The following is a 24,195-nucleotide window of genomic DNA, read 5'->3' as shown; positions in this document are numbered from 1 at the left end:
AGAACAACAACGCTCTCAACGTTTTGGTGTCAACAAATGGTAACGTACCCTGTTATTGCTAAGAAAGCTCTGGAGATTTTCATACCGTTTGTTACAACATATCTTTGCGAGCAATCCTTTTCGAGGATGCTGGACATAAAAACGAAGAAAAGGAACAGACTTTGTTGCGAAAATGACATGAGAGTGGCACTTGCCAAGGTGAAGCCGCGCATTTCTGAACTGGTCTCTGAAAGGCAACAGCAGAAGTCACACTGATTTGCAGTAAATATTCATTATTATGTTTTTGTTTTTGTGTGAAAATCATGTTTTAATGGTTTTGTTCTTTGAACACTGATGTTGATGCACGGTTCATTTTGTGCACCAGTAAAATATATACCTATGTTTTGAATTTTATTTTTCCAATTAAGAAGGGTTCGGTGAATGCGCATATGAAACTGGTGGGGGTCAGTACCTCCAACAAGGTTAAGAACCACTGTACTAAGGCAATCTGCCTACTAATGTCAAATGTGTTGGAAGCTACAGCTGGCGAGGATGCCTCACTAACAGGCACAGCAGGAACGAAGGCTAGCCTCGCTGTCTCTGCCTCCAGTTCCATCTGGCGCATTTTGAATTCCATCTGCCGCTGTTCTCTTTCTGCCTCAATTTTACAAATCTCCAACTCTAACTGCCGCTGTTCTCATTCTTTTTCTGCCTCAATTTTACACATCTTCAACTGGAGATTCTCTCGCCTAATTTGGGCTCTCTCTTCCGCCTCCAGTTGGAGCTGTATCGATCGGACATCCCTCCTGGCATCACCGGTTGACAGTGGGGAGAGGGGATCAAAACGGGGCAAAGTGGCTGGAGCTTTAGCCTCGCCCTCAGACACTGATGGGCATACCGGAGCCACAACATCCCTTACAGGGGTAGTAGGCTCAGGCAGCGGTAACACAAGCACCTGCTCTTCTAACAAAATATGTAACACTAGTTTCTTAACCTCCGCCTTAACTAAACTGTGCGAAATAGATAATGAATAATGGTCTGCCAAGGTCATCAAATCAATTTTACGACACTTGTCAAACACCTCCCACGAAAAAAGGATTTCACATCAAAAGTAGCCATTTTGAACTACTACACCAAAACACAAGAGCCAACCAATAGCAAACACTAATGCTATGACGCTCAACACTGAACTAACCACTATAACAATCTGCATGAGCGGCATGGGTGTCAGTAATGACAGATCCCGGACGAGCCCCCACTTATGAAATAACACATATGGAATCATGTAGTAACCAAGTAAATCAAAATATATTTTAGATTTTAGATTCTTTAAAGTAGCCACCCTTTGCGTTGATGACAGCTTTACACACTCTTGGCATTCTCTCAACCAGCGTCACCTGGAATGTTTTTCTAACAGTTTTGAAGGAGTTCCCACATATGCCGAGCACTTGTCGGCTGCTTTTTCTTCACTCTGCGGTCCAACTCATCCCAAACCATCTCAATTGGGTTGAGGTCGGGTGATTGTGGAGGCCAGGTCATCTGATGCAGCACTCCATCACTCTCCTTCTTGGTCAAATAGCCCATACACAGCCTGAAGGTGTGTTTTGGGTCATTGTCCTGTTGAAAAAAAAAATAATTACATTCCCACTAAGCACAAACCCGATGGGATGGCGTATCGCTGCAGAAGGCTGTGGTAGCCATGCTGGTTAAGTGTGCCTTGAATTCTAAATAAATCACATACAGTGTCACCAGCAAAGCACCATCACACCTCCTCCATCCTTCACAGTGGGAAACACGCATGCGAAGATCATCCGTTTACCTACTCTGCGTCTCACAAAGACATGGCGGTTGGAACCAAAAATCGCACATTTTGACTCATCAGACCAAAGAACAGATTCCCACCGGTCTAATGTCCATTGCTCGTGTTTCTTGGCCCAAGCAAATCTCTTCTTATTATTGGTGTCCTTAAGTAGTGGTTTCTTTGCAGCAATTCGACCATGAAGGCCTGATTCACGCAGTCTCCTCTGAGCAGTTGATGTTGAGATATGCCTGTTACTTGAACTCTGTGAAGCATTTATTTGGGATGCAATTTTTGAGGCTGGTAACTCTAATGAACTTATCCTCTACAGCAGAGGTAACTCTGGGTCTTCCTTTCTTGTGGCGGTCCTCATTAGAGCCAGTTTCATCGTAGCGCTTGATGGTTTTTGCGACTGTACTTGAAGAAACTTTCAAAGTTCTTGAAATTTTCCGTATTGACTGACCTTCATGTCTTAAAGTAATGATGGACTGTCATTTCTCTTTGCTTATTTGAGCTGTTCTTGCCATAATAGGGACTTGGTCTTTTACTAAATATGGCTATCTTCTGTATACTACCCCTACCTTGTCACAACACAACTGATTGGCTCAAACGCATTGAAGGAAATAAATTCCACAAATTAACTTTTAACAAGGCACACCTGTTAATTGAAATGCAATTCAGGTGACTACCTCATGGAGCTGGTTGAGAGAATGCCAAGAGTGTACAAAGCTGTCATCAAGGCAAAGGATGGCTACTTTGAAGAATCTCAAATATAAAATATATTTTGATTTGTTGAAAATGTTTTGGGTGTCAACAATATGTGTTATTTCATAGTTTTGATGTCTTCATTATTATTCTACAATGTAGAAAATAGTAAAAATAAAGAAAACTCTTGAATGAGTAGGTGTGTCCAAACTTTTGACTGGTACTGTAAATATTCAAACCCTTGAGTCAATGCGTTGTAGAAGCACCTTTAGCAATGCTTACAGCTGTGAGTCTTTCTGGGTAAGTCTCTATAGAGCTTTCCACACCTGGATTGTGTAACATTTGCCCATTCTTTTCAAAATTCTTCAAGCTCTGTCAACCATTTTCAGATGTTGCCATACATTTTCTAGTAGATTTAAGTCAAAACTGTAACTCGGCCACTCAGGAACATGCCCTGTCTTGTTGGTAAGCAACTTTTGTGTAGATTTGGCCTAGTGTTTTAGGTTATTGTCCTGCTGAAAGGTGATTTATTCTCCCAGTGTTTGGTGGAAAGCAGACTGAATCAGGTTTCTTCTAGGATTTTTGCCTGTACTTAGCTCCATTTTGTTTCCTTTTTTTATCCTGAAAAACTCCCCAGTACTTAACGGTTACAAGCATACCATAACATGATGTTGGCACCACTATGTTTGAAAATATGGAGAGTGGTACTGAGTAATGTATTGTATTGGATTTGCCCCAAACATAACACTTTGTATTCAGCACAAAAAAGTGTATTGCTTTGCCACATTGTTTGCAGTATTACTGTAGTGCCTTGTTGCAAACAGGATGCATGTTTTGGAATATTTTTTATTCTGCACAGGCTTCCTTCTTTTCACTCTGTCAATTTCTCCTTTCACAGCCATTAAACTCTGTAACTGTTTTAAAGTCACCATTGGCCTCATGGTGAAATCTCTGAGCGGTTTCCTTCCTCTCCTGCAGCTGAGTTAGGAAGGACGCCTGTATCTTTGTAGTGACTGGGTGTATTGATACACCATCCAAAGTGTAATTAATAACTTAAACATGGTCAAAGGGATATTCAATGTCTGCTTTTAGAAATTTTTTGTCCATCTACCAATAGGTGCAGAGTGAGTCCATGCAACTCATTATGTGACTTGTTAAGCACATTTTTACTCCTAAACTTAATTAGGCATGCCCTAATAAAGGGCTTGAATTTTTATTGACTCAAGACATTTCAGTTTTTAATTAATTTGTAAAAATGTCACTTTGACTTTATGGGGTATTGTGTGGGGCCAGTGACCAAAAATCTCAATTTAATCTAAATTCAGGTTGTAACCTGACAAAATGTAGAAAAAGTCAAGGGGTATGAATACTTTCAGAAGGCACAGTGTATGTATAGAGATACAATACTGCGATTTTATTGCAATTTGATGTTCCAAACATATTGCTCACTATATGTCTGCTGCAGAGAGAGGAGAGCGAACATGAGAAAATGAGTTTTGAGTCATGGAAATAAAAGTGCTGAAAACATGTTGTCTCAATATTTAAAAAGAAGATGGAGAACAAGCTATAGGATTAAAAATATCAGAGTTTCGTGCAGATACAGCCAATTAGAGCTAGCCAGTGTTGTGTTCGAGACCACCTGAAGCGAGACCGATCCAAGACCGGAGCAAGTCGAGTCTGAGTCAACACCAAGACTGGAAGGGGGGGGGGGGGGGGGGGGGGGGCGAGACTGAGTTAAGACCAAGGCCAGAAAAAATGACCGTGCCGCCATAATAAGAGTTCAAAATGTCCAGTATTTCTGTGTTCATATTTCAGAAGAACATACGGAGTCTTTAGACATTCATAACAGTGAAAAAAAATGCATGCTCTAGGCAAATAGACCCACTCTACAAATGATTACTAACCTAAACACAGTGGGGAACAATGAAGGCGTTCTATGCCTTCATATGAGGGGCTAAGGATTTATAAAATAAGTATAAAAAAATATACCTGCAAGCAGCAATGCCGGAGTTTAAGCTGGGGGCCCACTGTGCCACCATCAGGACAAATTTCACACATAGGAGGAGCTACAGTGGCTTGCGAAAGTATTCACCCCCTTGGCAGTTTTCCGAATTTGTTGCCTTACAACCTGGAATTAAAATTCCAATTGTATCATTTGATTTACACAACATGCCTACCACTTTGAAGATACAAAATATTTTTTATTGTGAATCAAACAAATAAGACAAAAAAACAGAACTTGAGCGTGCATAACTATTTACCACCCCAAAGTCAATACTTTGTAGAGCCACCTTTTGCAGCAATTACAGCTGCAAGTCTCTTGGGGTATGTCTCAATAAGCTTGGCACATCTAGCCACTGGGATTTTTGCCCATTCTTCAAGGCAAAACTGCTCCAGCTCCTTCAAGTTGGATGGGTTCCGCTGGTGTACAGCAATCTTTAAGTCATACCACAGATTCTCAATTGGATTGAGGTCTGGGCTTTGACTAGGCCATTCCAAGGCATTTAAATGTTTCCGCTTAAACCACTCAAGTGTTACTTTAGCAGTATGTTTAGGGTCATTGTCCTGCTGGAAGGTGAACTTCCGTCCCAGTCTCAAATCTCTGGAAGACTGAAACAGATTTCCCTCAAGAATTTCCCTGTATTTAGCACCATCCAGCATTCCTTAAATTCTGCCGACAAAAAACATCTCCACAGCATGATGCTGCCACCACCATGCTTCACTGTGGGGATGTTGTTTTCGGGGTGATGAGATGTGTTGGATTTGCGCCAGACATAGCATTTTCCTTGATGGCCAGAAAGTGCAATTTTAGTCTCATTTGACCAGAGTACCTTCTTCCATGTGTTTGGGGAGTCTCCCACGTGCCTTTTGGTGAACACCAAACATGTTTGCTTATTTTTTTCTGGACACTTCCGTAAAGCCCAGCTCTGTGGAGTGTACGGCTTAAAGTGGTCCTATGGACAGATACTCCAGTCTCCGCTGTGGAGCTTTGCTGCTCCTTCGGGGTTATCTTTGGTCTCTTTGTTGCCTCTCTGATTAATGCCCTCCTTGCCTGGTCCGTGAATATTGGTGGGCGGCCCTCTCTTGGCAGGTTTGTTGTGGTGTCATATTCTTTCCATTTTTTAATAATGGATTTAATGGTGCTCCGTGGGATGTTCAAAGTTTCGGATATATTTTTATAACCCAACCCTGATCTGTACTTCTCCACAACTTTGTCCCTGACCTGTTTGGAGAGCTCCTTGGTCTTCATAGTGCCGCTTGCTTGGTGGTGCCCCTTGCTTAGTGGTGTTGCAGACTCTGGGGCCTTTCAGAACAGGTATATATATATATATATATATATATATATATATATACTGAGATCATGTGACAGATCATGTGATACTTAAATAAAGTCCACCTGTGTGCAATCTAACTAATTATGTGACTTCTGAAGGTAATTGGTTGCACCAGATCTTATTTAGGGGCTTCATAGGAAAGGGGGTGAATACATATGCACGCACCACTTTTCCATTTTTATTTTTTTGAATTTTTTGAAACAAGTAATTTTTTAAATTTCACTTCACCAATTTGGACATATTTGTGTATGTCCATTACATGAAATCCAAATAAAAATCCATTTAAATTACAGGTTGTAATGCAACAAAATAGGAAAAACTCCAATGGGGTGAATACTTTTGCAAGGCACTGTACTTCTGTACTCCTTACCACACTTGCCAAATATCACAACTCAAAATTAAACAGGTCATGCAATATGCATATTTTGGACTATTTTCAATGATGTTGACTACTTTAAATGTCTTCTTCTCCATAGCATCTATGGATGCACATCTTCAAGACTCTTGCTAAAACAATATGGTCTCAATAAGCCAATGATTGTTTCCATACTTTACAGATTAGCTTGACTCATATCCCTTAGCATGTGTGCCGAATTTCATCACTCTGAGTCAAACAGATCTATATAAACATATGCCGGTTTTAGTGCCACTGTGTGGTGGATCTGAATGTGCTTGCATATGTTGAGTCTTGACAGTGTTTGGAACATGTGTACCAAGTTTGGATACAATACAGATATCTGTGTCTGATTTATATGCATTAATGTGCCAGACCACACCCACATGAATGTTTTTTGACATACTAGTCTTGGGAAAATTTGCGTTGAGAGACCTTGGTCCATAGATGCCATATGTCAAGGTTCAACAAGATCGTCCCAGTGGTTCCGGAAGAGATGTCATTTAAGTGTTTTTCACAAAATTCTAAATGGCGGAAAATCCATCATGGCAGACTTTATGGGTCCTTGAGGCAAATTTGTTGGCAAGACAGCACAAATAGATCTGGGACCAGGCTAGTTGTAGGCTTTAAACAGTACATAATCCTGTCCTGTTATTATTTTGTGTGTGCCCTTTCTTCTACAATCTCCTGCTAGTACAATGGTCTATTCCCCTCTGTTGTCCTCTGGAGAGGGGTGAGATAAAACAGTGTTTGTCTTCTGTTCTCTGAGCTTGCCCGGGGCCATGGCGTTGAGGTAAAATGAAATGAAGCTTTGTTTAAGATAAGACAGACTGATGAAACCCGAGCTGTCTCTGCCTGCTCCCCAGTCCCGGCTGATCCACTGCCACTGTCCCTGCCAGCTTCTCTTCCTCTCTTGCTCTCTCACTCTTTCTCTCTCTGGATAGGTCTATTCAGGGTAGTGGTAGAGCCTACATCATATTGCTTAGGTTTACAGAGCTACAGTCTTCAAAGGGTAGGGCCAAGAGGAAGGGGTAGGGAACGAACTGGGACTCTTTCTTTCACACACACACACACACACACTGTCTCTCCCAGTCTACCAAGTGTTCCACAGCTGTGAGCGAGAAGGTAGCAACATTTCTGCCAGTTGCTTTTCCTTTATTGTAAGTGGCAGCAGCTGTATTTCTAAGCTGATCACTTCTTGAGAAGTTGTGGACATCAGAACCAGTTGGTATATTAACAGTTAGTGGAGTTTGGTTGAGAGATTTAGGAGCAGCTGATGGAATGAGAAAGAGCTGTGATTAGACTACTACACAATCTCTGATCCCCCCTGCCCCCCCCCCCCCCCCCCCCCCCCCCCCCCCCCCCCCCCCCCCCGGGAAGAAGCTGGGTTCCCCTTCGCTCTCTGCATTCGCTGGCACGAACAGACACCTTTCATTGGGTGCTGGGCTCATAATTTCAGTAATTAACCTGCACACGCTTAGCAAAATAAGGGTCGCTTTTTTACAGCTCCGGTGTGGCCAGAGCTGTCTGGTCTAGCTCTCGCTGCAAAATGCTCCCAGGGCACTCTTTCGCGAGGGATCACACAAGACTGTCTATGCTGTCAGGTACTGGCTGTACTGCAGCTAGCTACACAGCGCTAGCCAGTCAGACAAGCAGCATCCAGTTCCCGCCATCTGCCAAGTATCCCAAATTGGACTCCCTCCGGTAGTCTCGGGGCCAGTAATAACTGTAATTGCACGGAATGTGTGCTTTTCCTGAGGTAACTGTGTGATTCCAAGCCGGGATAGTTTATTCCTTTTTATTGTAACGGAAAATGGGAATTGGTGGGAAAGGCCGGGTCGTTCCACGTCAACGTTTGACTGTTTGTTTTAAAGCTAATCTCTTTATTTCATTAACTAATACGTGGCATGCCTGATTATTATTCCCATCATGGTTAAATATGCTAATTATGTTTGAAGAGTTATGATGAATATTATCCTAAAATGTAGAAGGACTGAGCCTAAATGGTAGTCTAACTAATGACAGGTGCGTTGCCTTTCACTTGTCTCTGTTGCAGCTTTCTTTTGTATCTCATACAGTTGATGGTCTGAATGTCACTCATTGTTACTTGTCAGTATAAATTATTACAATCATAACAAATTAAACATATACTGCATACCTTTTCAACAACAGCAAATACTTGAGTTCAATATTCAACATTGCAGCATTTTTACCCAAATGTACATCTCATGCCCAAATCATCCCAAAGGCTGCGTTTACACAGGCAGGCCAATTCTGATATTTTTTCCACTAATTGGTCTTTTGACCAATCAGTTCAGATCTTTTGCCAATAATTGGACACAATATCAGAATTGGGATGCATGTGTAAACGTAGCCTAGTGTCTGAAAGTTATTGTGAATGAAGATACTTTGTGCAGGTAATTTAGTCTATAACATCCTAATTTGGGGATATGGACTTTTTGGGCAAGCATGGTAAGGTTAGCATTTAGTGACAACAGCCAGGTAAATTAAACCAAAGTATGAATCTCTGTCTCGCCTAGTCCAAAGACTGTTTATTTTTTAAATATGTTTTATTGTCACATACACCAGATAGGTGCAGTGAAATGTGCTGTATTACAGGGTCAGAAATAGGCCTCACAAGTCGTCAACTATCAGCTTCATTAAATAGTACCCGCAAAACACCAATCTCAATGTCAATAGTGAAGAGGCGACTCCGGGATGCTGGCCTTCTAGGCCAGAGTTCCTCTGTCCAGTGTCCATGTTCTTTTGTCCATCTTAATCTTTTCTTTTTATTGGCCAGTCTGAGATATGGCTTTTTCTTTGCAACTCTGCCTAGAAGGCCAGCATCCCGGAGTCTTCCCTGTGGACGTTGAGACTGGTGTTTTGCGGGTACTATTTAATGAAGCTGCCAGTTGAGGACTTGTGAGGTGTCTGTTTCTCTAACTAGACACTCTAATGTACTTGTCCTCTTGCTCAGTTGTGCCCCGGGGCCTCCCACTCCTCTTTCTATTCTGGTTAGAGCCAGTTTGCGCTGTTCTGTGAAGGGAGTAGTACACAGCATTGTATGAGATCTTCAGTTTCTTGGCAATTTCTTGCCTTAATTTCTCAGAACAAGAATAGACTGTCCATTTTAAGTCTGTAATCGAACCCACAAATGCTGATGCACCAGATACTCAACTAGTCTGAAGAAGGCCAGTTTTATTGCTTCTTTAATCACACAACAGTTTTCAGCTGTGCTAACATAATTGCAAAAGGGTTTTCGAATGATCAATTAGCCTTTTAAAATTATAAACTTGGATTAGCTAACACAACGTGCCATTGGAACACAGGAGTGATGGTTGCTGATAATGGGCCTTTGTATGCCTATGTAGATATTCCATTAAAAATCAACCGTTTCCAGCTACAATAGTCATTTACAAGATTAACAATGTCTACACTGTATTTCTGATCAATTTTATGTTATTTTAATGGACAAAAAGTAGCTTTTTAAAAAACAAGGACCCCAACATTTTGAACAGTAGTGTATATATTTATACATTTGCAAAAAACTTTGTCATTATGGGGAATTGTGTGTAGATTGCTGAAAAAAATGTCAATATTTAATCAATTTTAGAATAAGGCTATAACGTAACAAAATGTGGAAAAAGTCAAGGGGTCTGAATACCTTACGAAGGCACTGTATATAGCCTCAGCTTGTTTTTATTACGCAGGGTTTTCTGTTTTACTGGGTGAAGACCAAATGTATAGTTCCCCATAAATATTAAATTACTAACTGCTTTTGACACATTTTGCTCATCTTTTCCCGATGGCTACCACATGTGAGTCCTCGGTGGAATGGTTTGCCATACTTCCAGGTAACAAAAGCCACTTGGCATATAGGCTTGGAACACAAGGCCTTTTTGTTTTATCAAAAAGCTTTACCCCTCCAGTTTGAGTTGATGTTTTCTCTTAAAGACCCTGTTGGGTGGAATGGAAAGTGGTGTAAGTCATATAACGGTGACTAAATGTCACCTTATAAGGCTTCTAGATTAGGTAATCTGTGAATGTAATGTTTTTGAAACAGGCGGTAGTAGTGATTGCGATGCTATTTTGGTAGCCTTGATTTTCTCATAAACAATTGCAAGCTAGATACACAATCCTCAAAGATGAATACAAAAATGTCAGTAACCTTTTCTTTGAAGTTCATCATCACTCCGGCGACTGTTGACTGGCGGGCAGCTCCGACGACTGTTGACTGGCGGGCAGCTCCGACGACTGTTGACTGGCGGGCAGCTCCGATGACTGTTGACTGGCGGGCAGCTCCGACGACTGTTGACTGGCGGGCAGCTCCGACGACTGTTGACTGGCGGGCAGCTCCGACGACTGTTGACTGGCGAGGCTGTGTTTACGCACTTGAAGGCTAGTGCGGGGAGCGGGAACAGGACGAGTCGGACTGGGTTGACGCACTTCCGGGTCCGCACGAGAGACAGGAGCTGGAAACCCAGGGCTATGGAGGCGCATAGTCGGTCTAGATCTTACCTCCTGCACAACCCGCCTTGGCTGGATGGAACTAGTAGCCCTGTACGAGCGGGGTGCTCGTACAGGGCAGACTGGGCTGTGCAGGGGCCTGATGGTAGCCGTGCGTAGAGCGGGAGTTGGGTAGCCTGGTCCTCGGAGGCGTACCGGTGACCAGATGCGCTGCGCAGGCATCCTCCTACCAGGCTGGATGCCCGCTCTAGCACGGCACCTGCGAGGGGCTGGAATAACTCGCACCGGACTGTGCGTGCGTATGGGTGAGATAGTGCGCTCCTCAGCGAAACATAGCGCTCTCCACCCCATACGCTCCTCCATATAACCACGGGTAGCTGGCTTCCGGCTCTTCCTACGCCTAGCCAAACTACCCGTGTGCCCCCCCCAAAAAAAATTATTGGGGGTGCCTCTCGTGCTTCTCCCTCAGCGCGTCCATGGCCTCGTACCTCTGCCTCTCTGCCTTGGCTGCCTCAATTTCCCACTGCGGGCGGCGATAATCCCCAGCCTGGTGCCAAGGTCCGGCCCCGTCCAGAACTTCCTCCCAGGTCCACTTCTCCCGCCAGTCCAACTCGAAGTCCCTCTGCTCCTTCCTCTGCTGCTTGGTCCATAGTTGGTGGGTGATTCTGTCACGGTTGTCGTCGGTGATGGAGGACCAAAACGCAGCAGGTATGTGTATGCTCATCTTGATGATTATTTATTTTCAAAATGAATACCAAAATAACAAAACACGAGAACTAACGAACGAACAACAACAAACAGTCTGGCAAAGCATAAGGCTCAACACAGAACAATCACCCACAAATAACAAACACACCCTAATATATGGGACTCTCAATCAAAGGCAGATAGACAACACCTGCCTTCAACTGAGAGTCCCAACCCCAATTAACCAAACATAGAAACAGACATACTAGACTAAACATAGAATACCTGAAAACCAAACAGTGCCCAAAAACCCCGGAATACTTAAACCAAATGCCCCTTCAACAAAACACACCACCCCGAACCACATAAAACGAATACCCTCTGCCACGTCCTGACCAAACTACAATACTAATTAACCCTTATACTGGCCAGGACATGGCTAAATGACTAAAATGTAAATGGCACCCTAGTAGTAGCATAAGCAGAGAGCTCCTGTACATTTGTATTTTTGTAATTAATGAATTAAGGCATTGTTTTGTATAATCTTTTTGTTTTAAGAATGAACAATTAATATAACTAATTAATATCATCAGAATCAACCATGGCGTTAAGAATGAGGGTGAAGTTGGCTAGTAATTTCTTTGTTTGGCTAGCTAGCAAGCAAGCTAACATTAGCTGGCAATTGTTTTGATTCGAATGCAAGCTAGTGTCCAGAGTTTGAGGATGGAGAGAAGTCCGAAAGCAAGACGGCAGATCGGTTTGGTGAGGCTAATCTTGAGCCACGTGACTGACATAGCATCATCATCCAAGTTGCTTCATTTTGGCAGTAGTGAAGGAGTAGCTAGCTATCTACTATGGAGTCCATGGACTGCAGTGCCACTGGCTAAGCTCAAACTTCACCTGATTCCTACCACGGAAAAGCCAGAGACATGATGCTGCCACCACATGCTTCATGGTGGGGATGGTGTTCTTTGGCTTGCAAGCCTCCCCCTTTTTCCTCCAAACATAACAATGGTCATTATGGCCAAACAGTTCTATTTTTGTTTCATCAGACCAGAGGACATTTCATGAAAAAAGTATGATCTTTGTCCCCATGTGCAGTTGCAAACCGTAGTCTGGCTTTTTTATGGCAGTTTTGGAGCAGTGGCTTTTTCCTTGCTGAGCGGCCTTTCAGTTTCTGTCGATATAGGACTCGTTTTACTGTGGATATAGATACTTTTGTACCTGTTTCCTCCAGCATCTTCACAAGGTCCTTTGCTGTTGTTCTGGGATTGATTTGCACTTTTCGCACCAAAGTACGTTCATCTCTAGGAAACAGAACGTGTCTCCTTCCTGAGAGGTATGACGGCTGCGTTGTCCCATGGTGTTTATACTTGCGTACTATTGTTTGTACAGATGAACGCGGTACCTTCAGGTGTTTGAAAATTGCTCCCAAGGATGAACCAGACTTGTGGAGGTCTACAATTGTTTTTCTGAGGTCTTGGCTGATTTCTTTTGATTTTCTCATGATGTCAAGCACAGAGGCACTGAGTTTGAAGGTAGGCCTTGAAATACATCCACATGTACACCTCCAATTGACTCAAATGATGTCAATTAGCCTATCAGATGCTTCTAAATCCATGACATAATTTTCTGGAAATTTCCAAGCTGTTTAAAGGCACAGTCAACTTAGTGTATGTACATTTCTGACCCACTGGAATAGTGAATTATAAGTGAAATAATCTGTCTGTAAACAATTGTTGGAAAAATTACTTGTGTCATGCACAAAGTAGATGTCCTAACCGACTTGCCAAAACTATAGTTTGTTAACAAGAAATTTGTGGAGTGGTTGAAAAAATTGTTTTAATGATTCCAACCGAAGTGTATGTAAACTTCCGACTTGAACTGTACACTGAACAAAAATATCAACGCAACAATTTAGAAGATTTTACTGAGTTATAGTTCATATAACGCAGTCAGTCAATTTAAATAAAATCATTAGGCCCTAATCTATGGATTTCACATGACTGGTCACAGACACCTTAAAAAGGGGCGTGGATCTGAAAGCCAGTCAGTATGTGGTGTGACTGCCATTTGCCTCATGCAGCGTGACATTTGCCTCTCCTTCGCATTGAGTTGATCAGGCTGTTGATTGTGGAATGTTGTCCACTCCTCTTCAATGGCTGTGCGAAGTTGCTGTTGATGGATATGTTTTATACATTTGCACAAATGTCTAAAAACCTGTTGTTTCTTAACCATTATGGGGTATTCTGTATAGATTGCTGAGGAAAAACATGTATTTAATCAATTTTAGAATAAAGCTGTAACGTAACAATATGTGGAAAAAGTCAAGGGGTCTGAATACTTCCGAATGCACTGTATATACAGTACCAGTCAAAAGTTTGGACACACCTACTCATCCAAGGGTTTTTATTTATTCTTTACTATTTTCTACATTGTAGAATAATAGTGAAGACATCAAAATTATGAAATAACACATATGGAAGCATGTAGTAACCAAAAAAGTGTTAAACAAATCAAAATATATTTAAGATTCTTCAAAGTAGCCACCCCTTGTCATGATGACAGCTTTGCACACTCTTGGCAATCTCTCAACCAGATTCATGAGGTAGTCACTTGGAATGCATTTCAATTAACAGGTGTGCCTTGTTAAAAGTTAATTCGTGGAATTTCTTTCCTTCTTAATGCATTTGAGCCAATCGGTGTGTTGTGACTAGGTAGGGTTGGTATACAGTAGATAGCCCTATTTGGTGAAAGACCAAGTCCATATTATGGCAAAAACAGCTCAAATGAGCAAAGAGAAATGACAGTCCATCATTACTTTAAGACATGAAGGTCAGTCAATCCGGAAAATGTCAAGAACTTTGAAAGTTTATTCAAGTGCAGTCACAAAAACCTCGGAGTGCAGCCCAAATAAATGCTTCACAGAGTTCAAGTAACAAACACCTCAACATCAACTGTTCAGAGAAGACGGCGTGAATCAGGTCTTCATGGTCGAATTGCAAAGAAAAGAAACCACTACTAAAAGACACCGATAAGAAGAAGAGACTTGCTTGGGCCAAGAAACACGAGCAATGGACATTAGACTGGTGGAAATTTGTCCTTTGGTCTGATGAGTCCAAATTTTAGATTTTTGGTTCCAACTGCCGTGTCTTTGTGAGACGCAGAGTAGGTGAACGGATGATCTCCACATGCGTGGTTCCCACCGGGAAGCATGGAGGAGGAGGTGTGATGGTGTAGGGATGCTTTGCTGGTGACACTGTCAGTGATTTATTTAGAATTCAAGGCACATAAGGATCATATCACCTCCACCTTACCTGACACCCTAGACCTACTGAAATGTGCATACTGCCCCAATAGATCCACGGATGATGCAATTCTCATCGCACTGCACACTGCCCTATCCCATCTGGACAAATCAAATACTTTTTTTTTTTCATGTGTGCCGAATACAATACAACTTTACAGTGAAATGCTTACTTACAAGCCCTTAACCAACAATGCAGTTTTATGAAAAATAAGTGTTAAATAAAAAAGAAAAGTAACAAATAATTAAAGAGCAGCAGTAAAATAACAGTAGTGAGGTAATTGATGTAATATGTACATGTAGGTTGAGTTAAAGTGACTATGCATCGACAATAAACAGAGCGTAGCAGCAGCATAAAAGGGGGAGGGTAGAAGCTGTTAAGAATCCTTTCGGACCTATACTTGGCGCTTAGTTTAGTTTATTAATTCAACCATTTTAAAAAACAAGCACACATAAAATTTGAAAAAGCCATACATGCACATGAGTAAAATCATCGAGGATAACACAATAAAGTCTGGGACTTATTTCCATTGTGGTCCTCTAAAGGAACCAAAGTGTTAAGAAGTGTTTTCTAGGGGACCCTATAATCTTTGACTGCATTGAAAGTTCTCTCTTAGCTACTTCATATAGCTGACATTCTTGCTTCACGTATTCCTCTTTGAATTAGAAGATACTGTTGCGCAAAAAAACATTCAGATGTAGGTCTACACTATTGCTGGTAGTATCAGGCTGTATACCGTTAGCTTTGACTAAGTACATTTATTAGCTAGCTAGCAATTAGCATTAGCAGCTAACAAGATTTAGACCTAGCAGTTTGCAGATGTAAGAAAAAAAACAGAATAGTGTAATTATAGAACGCTTGTGGATTAAAATTAAGAAGCAAAGTGAAAATAACATCGTTGTCATCGACATTGTTTTATGTGCTGCATTGACCATGCAGAGGCTGAACGCAAGTGTCGAGGTACAGGAACAACAAAAAGCTGGACACATTACATTTTTTACACTTTTTTTTTCTGATAAAAACTAGTTCATTGCATTCACCATGGAGCCCAGTTTCAGAATATCACCATGTGTCCTAGCTGCTTGCAATAGTTTCGAAATAATCCCAGCCCATTGTTCTGCGTCACAATGCTAGTTCGCTACTGTTGGCAATGAGAACTGCCCTTGTTAACCTTGTAGGCTTACCTCGGGTAACTTATTTGTTTATGGCTACTTGGTGAGCATCTCACTGTTCGCCTTGGTACACGTTGTGTTGACACAGTGCTAGAGTTGGCTGGCACATACCCATCAAATGTTAAATATTTTCTGGCCATGGTTAAAACCATCTATTTTTTCAGAAAAATGTGTAAAACCTAAACAAATGCATGTCCCTGTCCTCTTTTTCAAGATGTGGATGATTTATACAGTCAGAATTTTTTTTTTAAATGAAGAAATAACCTTATATGCGTCAATCTGTTAATTTGTAGGCATCATATTGAGCAAATGCTGCGCAGGTTCACTGAGTTGCAAACCAAAGGGATAGGTCTAGCTCATTGATTTATAGATCGGACACAGTTGCTACCTCAGATTATGAGCCTAGCAAGTGTGGCGAAAGAGGTATGTAGTACCCACAGAATGCCACAGGGAGGAGCAAGAGTACTATAAACCCATAACCTATTTTAGCCTTAACCATAGCCCTAGCCCTAACCCTTGGTATAACCTATTTTAGCCTTAACCCTAAACCTAATTCTAGGGTAGGGTAGCCTAGAGCACTTTTTGAAACTATTTTAGTGATAATATTTTTAGTAAATACCATTATAGTACTAAATAGCATTTGATGAATTTTTTTTATCAAAACTTATGTATGCATTTTGCAGTTTGTTTTATTAGTTATTTTATGATATTTATTATTGCAAGGCAGACCACTTGATAAACTTTGAACTGGGTGTGACCTAGTAACCTCTATGTGAAAGTCCAGCAATTAGCGTGGGATAGGTGGGGCAGGTTTGAGACTGATCTCAGGAATTAATGTAAAAAATACACAATTTCTTAGCTGCCTCACCAAAGTCTTTTTGTGAATTAATAACTTTTAATTGCTACATATGTCCAATAGATGGCAGCATAAGTCTATGAAAAATCAGTTATATACAAGCAGCAATATGATTGACATAAAATAGAATGCAACCAGACTATATGTGCCATGATTTTCTAAAATGGTCACTCATTACTTTACAGGTAGCTATATATATACATAGTACCAGTCAAAAGTTTGGATACACCTACTCATTCCAGGGTTTTTCTTGATTTTTACTTTTTTCTACATTGTAGAATTATAGTGAAGACATCAAAACTATGAAATAACACATATGGAATAATGAAGTAACCAAAAATATTTTATATTTGAGATTCTTTAAAGTAGCCACCCGTTGCCTTGATGACAGCTTTGCACACTCTTGGCATTCTCTCAACCAGCTTCATGAGGTAGTCACCTGGAATGCATTTCAATTAACAGATGTGTTTTGTTAAAAGTTAATTTGTAGAATTTCTTTCCTTCTTAATGCATTTGAGCCAATCAGTTGTGTTGTGACAAGGTAGGAGTGGTATAAAGAAGATAGCACTATTTGGTAAAAGACCAAGTCCATAGTATATCAAAAACAGCTCAAATGAGCAAAGAGACACAACAATCTATCATTACATTAAGACATGAAGGTCAGTCAATCCGGAAAATGTCAAGAACTTTGAAAGTTTCTTCAAGTGCAGTCGCAAAAACCATCAAGCGCTATGATGAAACTGGCTCTAATGAGGACCGCCACAAGAGAAGCAGAGTAGGTGAATGGATGATCTCCGCATGTATGGTTCCCACTGGGAAGCATGGAGAAGGAGGTGTGATTGAGAAGGAGGTGTGATGGTGAAGGGGTGCTTTGCTGGTAACACTGTCTGTGATTTATTTAGAACTCAAGGCACACTTAACCAGCATGGCTACCAAAGTATTCTGCAGCGATACGCCATCCCATCTGGTTCGTGCTTAGTGGGACTATCATTTGTTTTTCAACAGGACAATGACCCAACACACCTCCAGGCTGTGTAAGGGCTATTTGACCAAGAAGGAGAGTGACGGAGTGTTGCCTCAGATGATCTGGCCTCCACAATCACCCAACTTCAACCCAATTGAGATGGTTTGGGATGAGTTGGACCGCAGAGTGAAGAAAAAGCAGCCAACAAGTGCTAGGCATATGTGGGAACTCCTTCAAGAATGTTGGAAAAGCGTTCAAGATGAAGCTGAGAGAATGCAAAGCTGTCATTAAGGCAAAGGGTGGCTACTTTGAAAATCAAAAATGTATTTAAATTTGTTTAACACTTATTTTTGGTTACTACATGATTCCGTATGTGTTATTTCATCATGTTGATGTCTTCACTATTATTTTACAATGTAGAACATAGTAAAAATAAAGAAAAACCCTTGAAAGAGCAGGTGTGTCCAAACTGGTACTGTGTGTGTGTGTGTGTGTGTGTATATGTATATATGTGTATATATACACTGCTCAAAGAAATAAAGGGAACACTAAAATAACACATCCTAGATCTGAATGAATGAAATAATCTTATTAAATACTTTTTTCTTTACATAGTTGAATGTGCTGACAACAAAATCACACAAAAATAATCAATGGAAATCCAATTTATCACTCAAAATTAAAGTGGAAAACCACACTACAGGCTGATCCAACTTTGATGTAATGTCCTAAAAACAAGTCAAAATGAGGCTCATATGACCTCCCTACAATGCCTGGGCATGCTCCTGATGAGGTGGCGGATGGTCTCCTGAGGGATCTCCTCCCAGACCTGGACTAAAGCATTCGCCAACTCCTGGACAGTCTGTGGTGCAACGTGGCGTTGGTGGATGGAGCGAGACATGATGTCCCAGATGTGCTCAATTGGATTCAGGTCTGGGGAACGGGCGGGCCAGTCCATAGCATCAATGCCTTCCTCTTGCAGGAACTGCTGACACACTCCAGCCACATGAGGTCTAGCATTGTCTTGCATTAGGAGGAACCCAGGGCCAACCGCACCAGCATATTGTCTCACAAGGGGTCTGAGGATCTCATCTCGGTACCTAATGGCAGTCAGGCTACCTCTGGCGAGCACATGGAGGGCTGTGCGGCCCCCCAAAGAAATGCCACCCCACACCATGACTGACCCCCCGCCAAACTGGTCATGCTGGAGGATGTTGCAGGCAGCAGAACGTTCTCCACGGCATCTCCAGACTCTGTCACGTCTGTCACGTGCTCAGTGTGAACCTGCTTTCATCTGTGAAGAGCACAGGGCGCCAGTGGCGAATTTGCCAATCTTGGTGTTCTCTGGCAAATGCCAAACGTCCTGCACGGTGTTGGGCTGTAAGCACAACCCCCACCTGGGGACGTCGGGCCCTCATACCACCCTCATGGAGGCTGTTTCTGACCGTTTGAGCAGACACATGCACATTTGTGGCCTGCTGGAGGTCATTTTGCAGGGCTCTGGCAGTGCTCCTCCTGCTCCTCCTTGCACAAAGGCGGAGGTAGCGGTCCTGCTGCTGGGTTGTTGCCCTCCTATGGCCTCCTCCACGTCTCCTGATGTACTGGCCTGTCTCCTGGTAGCGCCTCCATGCTCTGGACACTACGCTGACAGACACAGCAAACCTTCTTGCCACAGCTCGCATTGATGTGCCATCCTGGATGAGCTGCACTACCTGAGCCACTTGTGTGGGTTGTAGACTCCGTCTCATGCTACCACTAGAGTGAAAGCACCGCTAGCATTCAAAAGTGACCAAAACATCAGCCAGGAAGCATAGGAACTGAGAAGTGGTCTGTGGTCACCACCTGCAGAACCACTCCTTTATTGGGGCTGTCTTGCTAATTGCCTATAATTTCCACCTGTTGTCTATTCCATTTGCACAACAGCATGTGAAATTTATTGTCAATCAGTGTTGCTTCCTAAGTGGACCGTTTGATTTCACAAAAGTGTGATTGACTTGGAGTTAGTTACATTGTGTTGTTTAAGTGTTCCCTTTATTTTTTGGAGCAGTGTATATATATATGTGTGTGTGTGTGTGTGTGTGTGTATATATTTTTTTTTCCCCAACAAACAATACCCCATAATGAGATATATATATATATATATATATATATAATTTCATAGTTTTGATGTCTTCACTATTATTCTACAATGTATAAAATAGTAAAATAAAGAAAAACCCTTGAATGAGTAGGTGCCAAACTTTTGACTGGTACTGTATATATGGGCCTCCCGAGTGGCGCAACGGTCTAAACTATAGTTTGTTAACAAGAAATTTGTGGAGTGCTTGAAAAACGAGTTTTAATGACTCCAACCTGTGTATGTAAACTTCCAACTTCAACTGTGTGTGTGTGTGTGTGTGTGTATATATATATATATATATATATGGTCTGATGAAACAAAAATAGAACTGTTTGGCCATAATGAGTATTCAGACCCCTTGACTTTTTCCAGCCTGATTCTATGGATTACATAGTTTTTTCCCCTCATCAATCTACAAACACTACCCCATAATTTTATAAATATATAATTTTTTTCTTCTACTTTTACCCCTTTTTTGTAATATCCAATTGGTAGTTAGTCTTGTCCCATCGCTGCAACTCCCCTACGAACTCGGGAGAGGCGAAGGTCGGGAGCCATGCGTCCTTTGAAACATGACCCTGCCAAGCCGCACCGCTTCTTGACGCACTGCTCGCTTAACACAGAAACCTGCCGCACCAATGTGTCGGAGGAAACACCGTCCAGCTGGCGACCGAAGTCAGCTGGCAGGAGCCCGGCCCGCCACAAGGTGTCGCTAAAGCGCCATGAGACAAGGAAATCGTGACCAGCCTAGCCCGGACAACGCTGGGCCAATTGTGCGCCACCTCATGGGTCTCCCGGTCACGGCCGGCTGTGACACAGCTTGGGATCGAACCCGGGTCTGTAGTGATGCCTCAAGCACTGCAATGCAGTTCCTTAGACCGTTGCGCCACTCGGGAGGCCCATATATACAGTACCAGTCAAAAGTTTGACACCTACTCATTCAAGGGTTTTTCTTTATTTTACTATTTTATACATTGTAGAATAATAGTGAAGACATCAAAACTATGAAATGATATATATATATATATATATATATCTCATTATGGGGTATTGTTTGTTGAGGAAAAAAACGATTGAATCCATTTTAGAATCAGGCTGGAAAAGTCAAGGGGTCTGAATACTCTCCAAATGCCCTATACACACAAACATACACACATACACACATACATACATAAAGTACCAGTTTGGACACACCTACTCATTCAAGGGTTTTTCTTTATTTTTACTATATTCTACATTGTAAAATAATAGTGAAGACATCAAAACGATGAAATAACACATATGGAATCATGTAGTAACCAAAAAAGTATTAAACAAATCAAAGTATATTTTAGATTTTAGATTCTTCAAATTCTTCTCTGCCTTGATGACAGCTTTGCATTCTCTCAACCAGCTTCATCTTGAACGCTTTTCCAACAGTCTTGAAGGAGTTCCCACATATGCCTAGCACTTGTTGACTGCTTTTCCTTCATTCTGCGGTCCAACTCATCCCAAACCATCTCAATTGGGTTGAGGTCAGGTGATTGTGGAGGCCAGGTCATCTGATGCAGCACTCCATCACTCTCCTTCTTGGTCAAATAGCCCTTACACAGCCTGGAGGTGTGTTGGGTCATTGTCCTGTTGAAAAACAAATGATAGTCCCACTAAGCGCAAACCAGATGGGATGGTGTATCGTTGCAGAATGCTGTGGTAGCCATGCTGGTTAACTTGCCTCTTAACTCACTTCATGCATGAAGTGAGTGCTACGGGGCGATAGTCATTTACTTCAGCTACCTTTGTTTTCTTGGGTACAGGAACAATAGTGTACATATTGAAGCAAGTGGGGACAGCAGACTGGGATAGGGAGAGATTGAATATGTCCGTAAACACTCCAGCCAGCTGGTCTGCAAATGCTCTGAGGACACGGCTAGGGAATCCGTCTGGGCCGGCAGCTTTGCGAGTGTTAACACACTTAAAATGTCTAACTCATGTCGGCCACGGAGAACGAGAGCTCACAGTCCTCGGGAGTGGCCCGCGAAGAAGTTGTTTAGCTTGTCTGGGAGCAGACATTGGTGTCCGCCACGTGGTTGGTTTTCCTCTCCTCTGCTCCTGACTGCATGTGCTGCCATAAGAATATAATTGATAGAATAGGCATCCACATTCACGTCAATGATGGCATAATACAACCCCTTGCTTGTTTCAGCAAGGAGCTAAGTTTCATCACGTTTAGAGTCCATGTTACCGCAGAAATGGACTCAACCGCACAAATGCCCATTCACATTTGTTTGGTGAAAACAGTAGGATAATTACACATGTAGTTAAAGTCCATTCTAGTATACAGTGTTACTTGAAAAGTATCTATTGTCCCATCTTCAGTCAGCTGTTCGTTCCACATGTATTTGACATGTTTTACAGTTATGTTGGTTATTTTATTTTCATGACGGTCTTCATCCATAAACGTTGGTTACACGGTTATATCATAATTGTGTCAGTCCTAGTGGGGAGGTGCTGGCATGGGTCACTTTCTCTCTTCTTTTCTGCTCATCTCCCGTTTGGGTCCGGTCCGTCTCATTTTTTAAGGGGTGTGTCCTGGAGCCTCCTCTTTTTCATTTGCACTGATGTGAAACAACTGGACAAGCAACAACGATTTCTTAGCTCACGTCCGCCATATTGCTTTTACCTATCCTGTGTTTTCAGATCAGTGCACCTCTCTCCACTATTGAGATGCACCTCGTTTTAAGACTTGAACACTTTACAGGGAGGTCTTGGAGAAGGATGCCAAGGACTACGCAGACTCCATCCATGCCATCTTTGTGGAGACCAGCGCCAAGAACACCATTAACATCCATGAGGTCTTTATAGAGATAAGTGTGTTTTTTTTCACTATGTTTTGGTGTCATCCCATCCTTTGGGCCTAATTTGTGCTTTGTGAGATACCAGTGTATTACTAGTGGTGTACAATAGCTTACATTGACCTCGTGCTTTTTTTAAATTTAGTTTATTTAGGTGTACCAAGTAATATTGTGTGCGCTTCTGCTGTACTTTCCTTTTAACCAATGGTCTCTGGGTGTAAAATTGCTTTTTTTCGTCCTCCCTGCACATTTTGTTCTACCCTACAGGTCAACAGATCCCTATCCTAGATGCAGGAGGAGGGGCTGCAGGTAAGGGCTTCAAACTGCACCGCCAGCCCTTAGAGACCCAGACCTGCTGCTGATGCTGCCAGTGAACCCTGCTCTTAGTCCCACCCTGACTCTTGACCCCTGACGCAATGACCTTTCTCTGCTTACAGCCTCCATAGTCCCTCCAACCAAATACCACTCCTCCATCGGGAACCACTGACTCCTACCGCCATTGCCTCCTCCATCTAATACTCCACTGTAAAGAGCAAGCCTATTGAAATTCACTGGGATATTGCTTTGGCTTGGATTTTGTGAAGCTGTCGGTTTGTGTTTCCTGTCTCCCTATCCAGACTCCAAAAGGTTCAACCAAAGTCTACAGCCTTTAGTATTTTGCCTTTAGGTTCCTCAAGAAGGTCAATGGCAGTATCACCCGCTCTCTTGCTGTGTTCACTTCGTCCTATTCCTATATAGTGCACTACTTTGGTCAAAAGTAGTGCACTATATAGGGAAAGAGGGTGCCATTTGAGATGCATCCTCAAAGGTTTTCAGCGTAAAATGTCTTAATCTAGCAGTCCAAAGCCACAGCAATTGCTATGATTTGCCCAAGTTATAAGCGCTCCCTTCCTGCCTGTCTTTTATAGGTCTTGTAATACTTCTGAAAAGAAGAAGAACGTTAACACAGATTTTATTTCTGTTTCAATCTCGTAAACCTCTACACGGGTCCTGGCATCATCAGGTTTACAGCATGCTGTGATTATTTTCTTGCAATGGCTACAGGGTCTATTTTGTAACCGGAGACAATATGGAGGTTATTTTTAACATGCCTTTTACATTTTCAGTTTCTTCTTAAAAAATGGCTAGGTAGGCCTGTATAGATGTACGTTCTCCACCTCTAAATGGACTAATACCAATCTCTTACTAAATCAACTACAGTAAGTCACACTAAGTTTTTTTTTACACTTATTTTACCAGGTAAGTTGACTGAACACATTCTCATTTACAGCAACAACCTAGGGAATAGTTACAGGGGAGAGGAGGGGGGATGAATGAGCCAATTGTAAGCTGGGGATGATTAGGTAACTGTGATGGTATGAGGGCAAGATAGGGAATTTAGCCAGGACACCAGGGTTAACACCCCTACTCTTACAATAAATGCCATGGGATCTTTAGTGATCACAGAGTCAGGACACCCACATAACGTCCCATCTGAAAGACAGAACCCTACACAGGGAAATGTCCCCAAACACTGCCTTGGGGTATTTTTAGACCAGAGGAAAGGGTACCTCTTACTGGCCCTCCAACACCACTTCCAG

At 42.1% G+C, this 24,195-nt stretch overlaps 1 protein-coding gene across 4 annotated transcripts in view; it reads left to right on the top strand.

Annotated features, from left to right (window-relative positions):
• Window positions 1-23,822, top strand: part of LOC115208389 (ras-related protein Rab-22A) — a 41,182-nt gene extending 17,360 nt beyond the window's left edge. Inside the window, exons 4-6 of one of the 4 annotated variants that reach the window (XM_029776415.1) lie at window positions 22,522-22,627; window positions 22,864-22,924; window positions 23,053-23,822. In XM_029776415.1, the coding sequence (XP_029632275.1) occupies window positions 22,522-22,627; window positions 22,864-22,924; window positions 23,053-23,102 (217 nt within the window). In that variant the 3' untranslated portion in view covers window positions 23,103-23,822. Of the gene's footprint in view, window positions 1-22,521 lie in introns of all 4 variants that reach the window. The other 3 variants (XR_003881159.1, XR_003881158.1, XR_003881157.1) reach the window with 3 other exon arrangements.
• Window positions 23,823-24,195: the final 373 nt, after the last annotated feature.

This window comes from Salmo trutta, chromosome 14 (genome assembly GCF_901001165.1).
Source record: "Salmo trutta chromosome 14, fSalTru1.1, whole genome shotgun sequence".
NCBI classification, from domain to species: domain Eukaryota; kingdom Metazoa; phylum Chordata; class Actinopteri; order Salmoniformes; family Salmonidae; genus Salmo; species Salmo trutta.
Note: the sequence above shows the minus strand (reverse complement) of the source record. Positions and strands in the feature narration are given on the sequence as shown.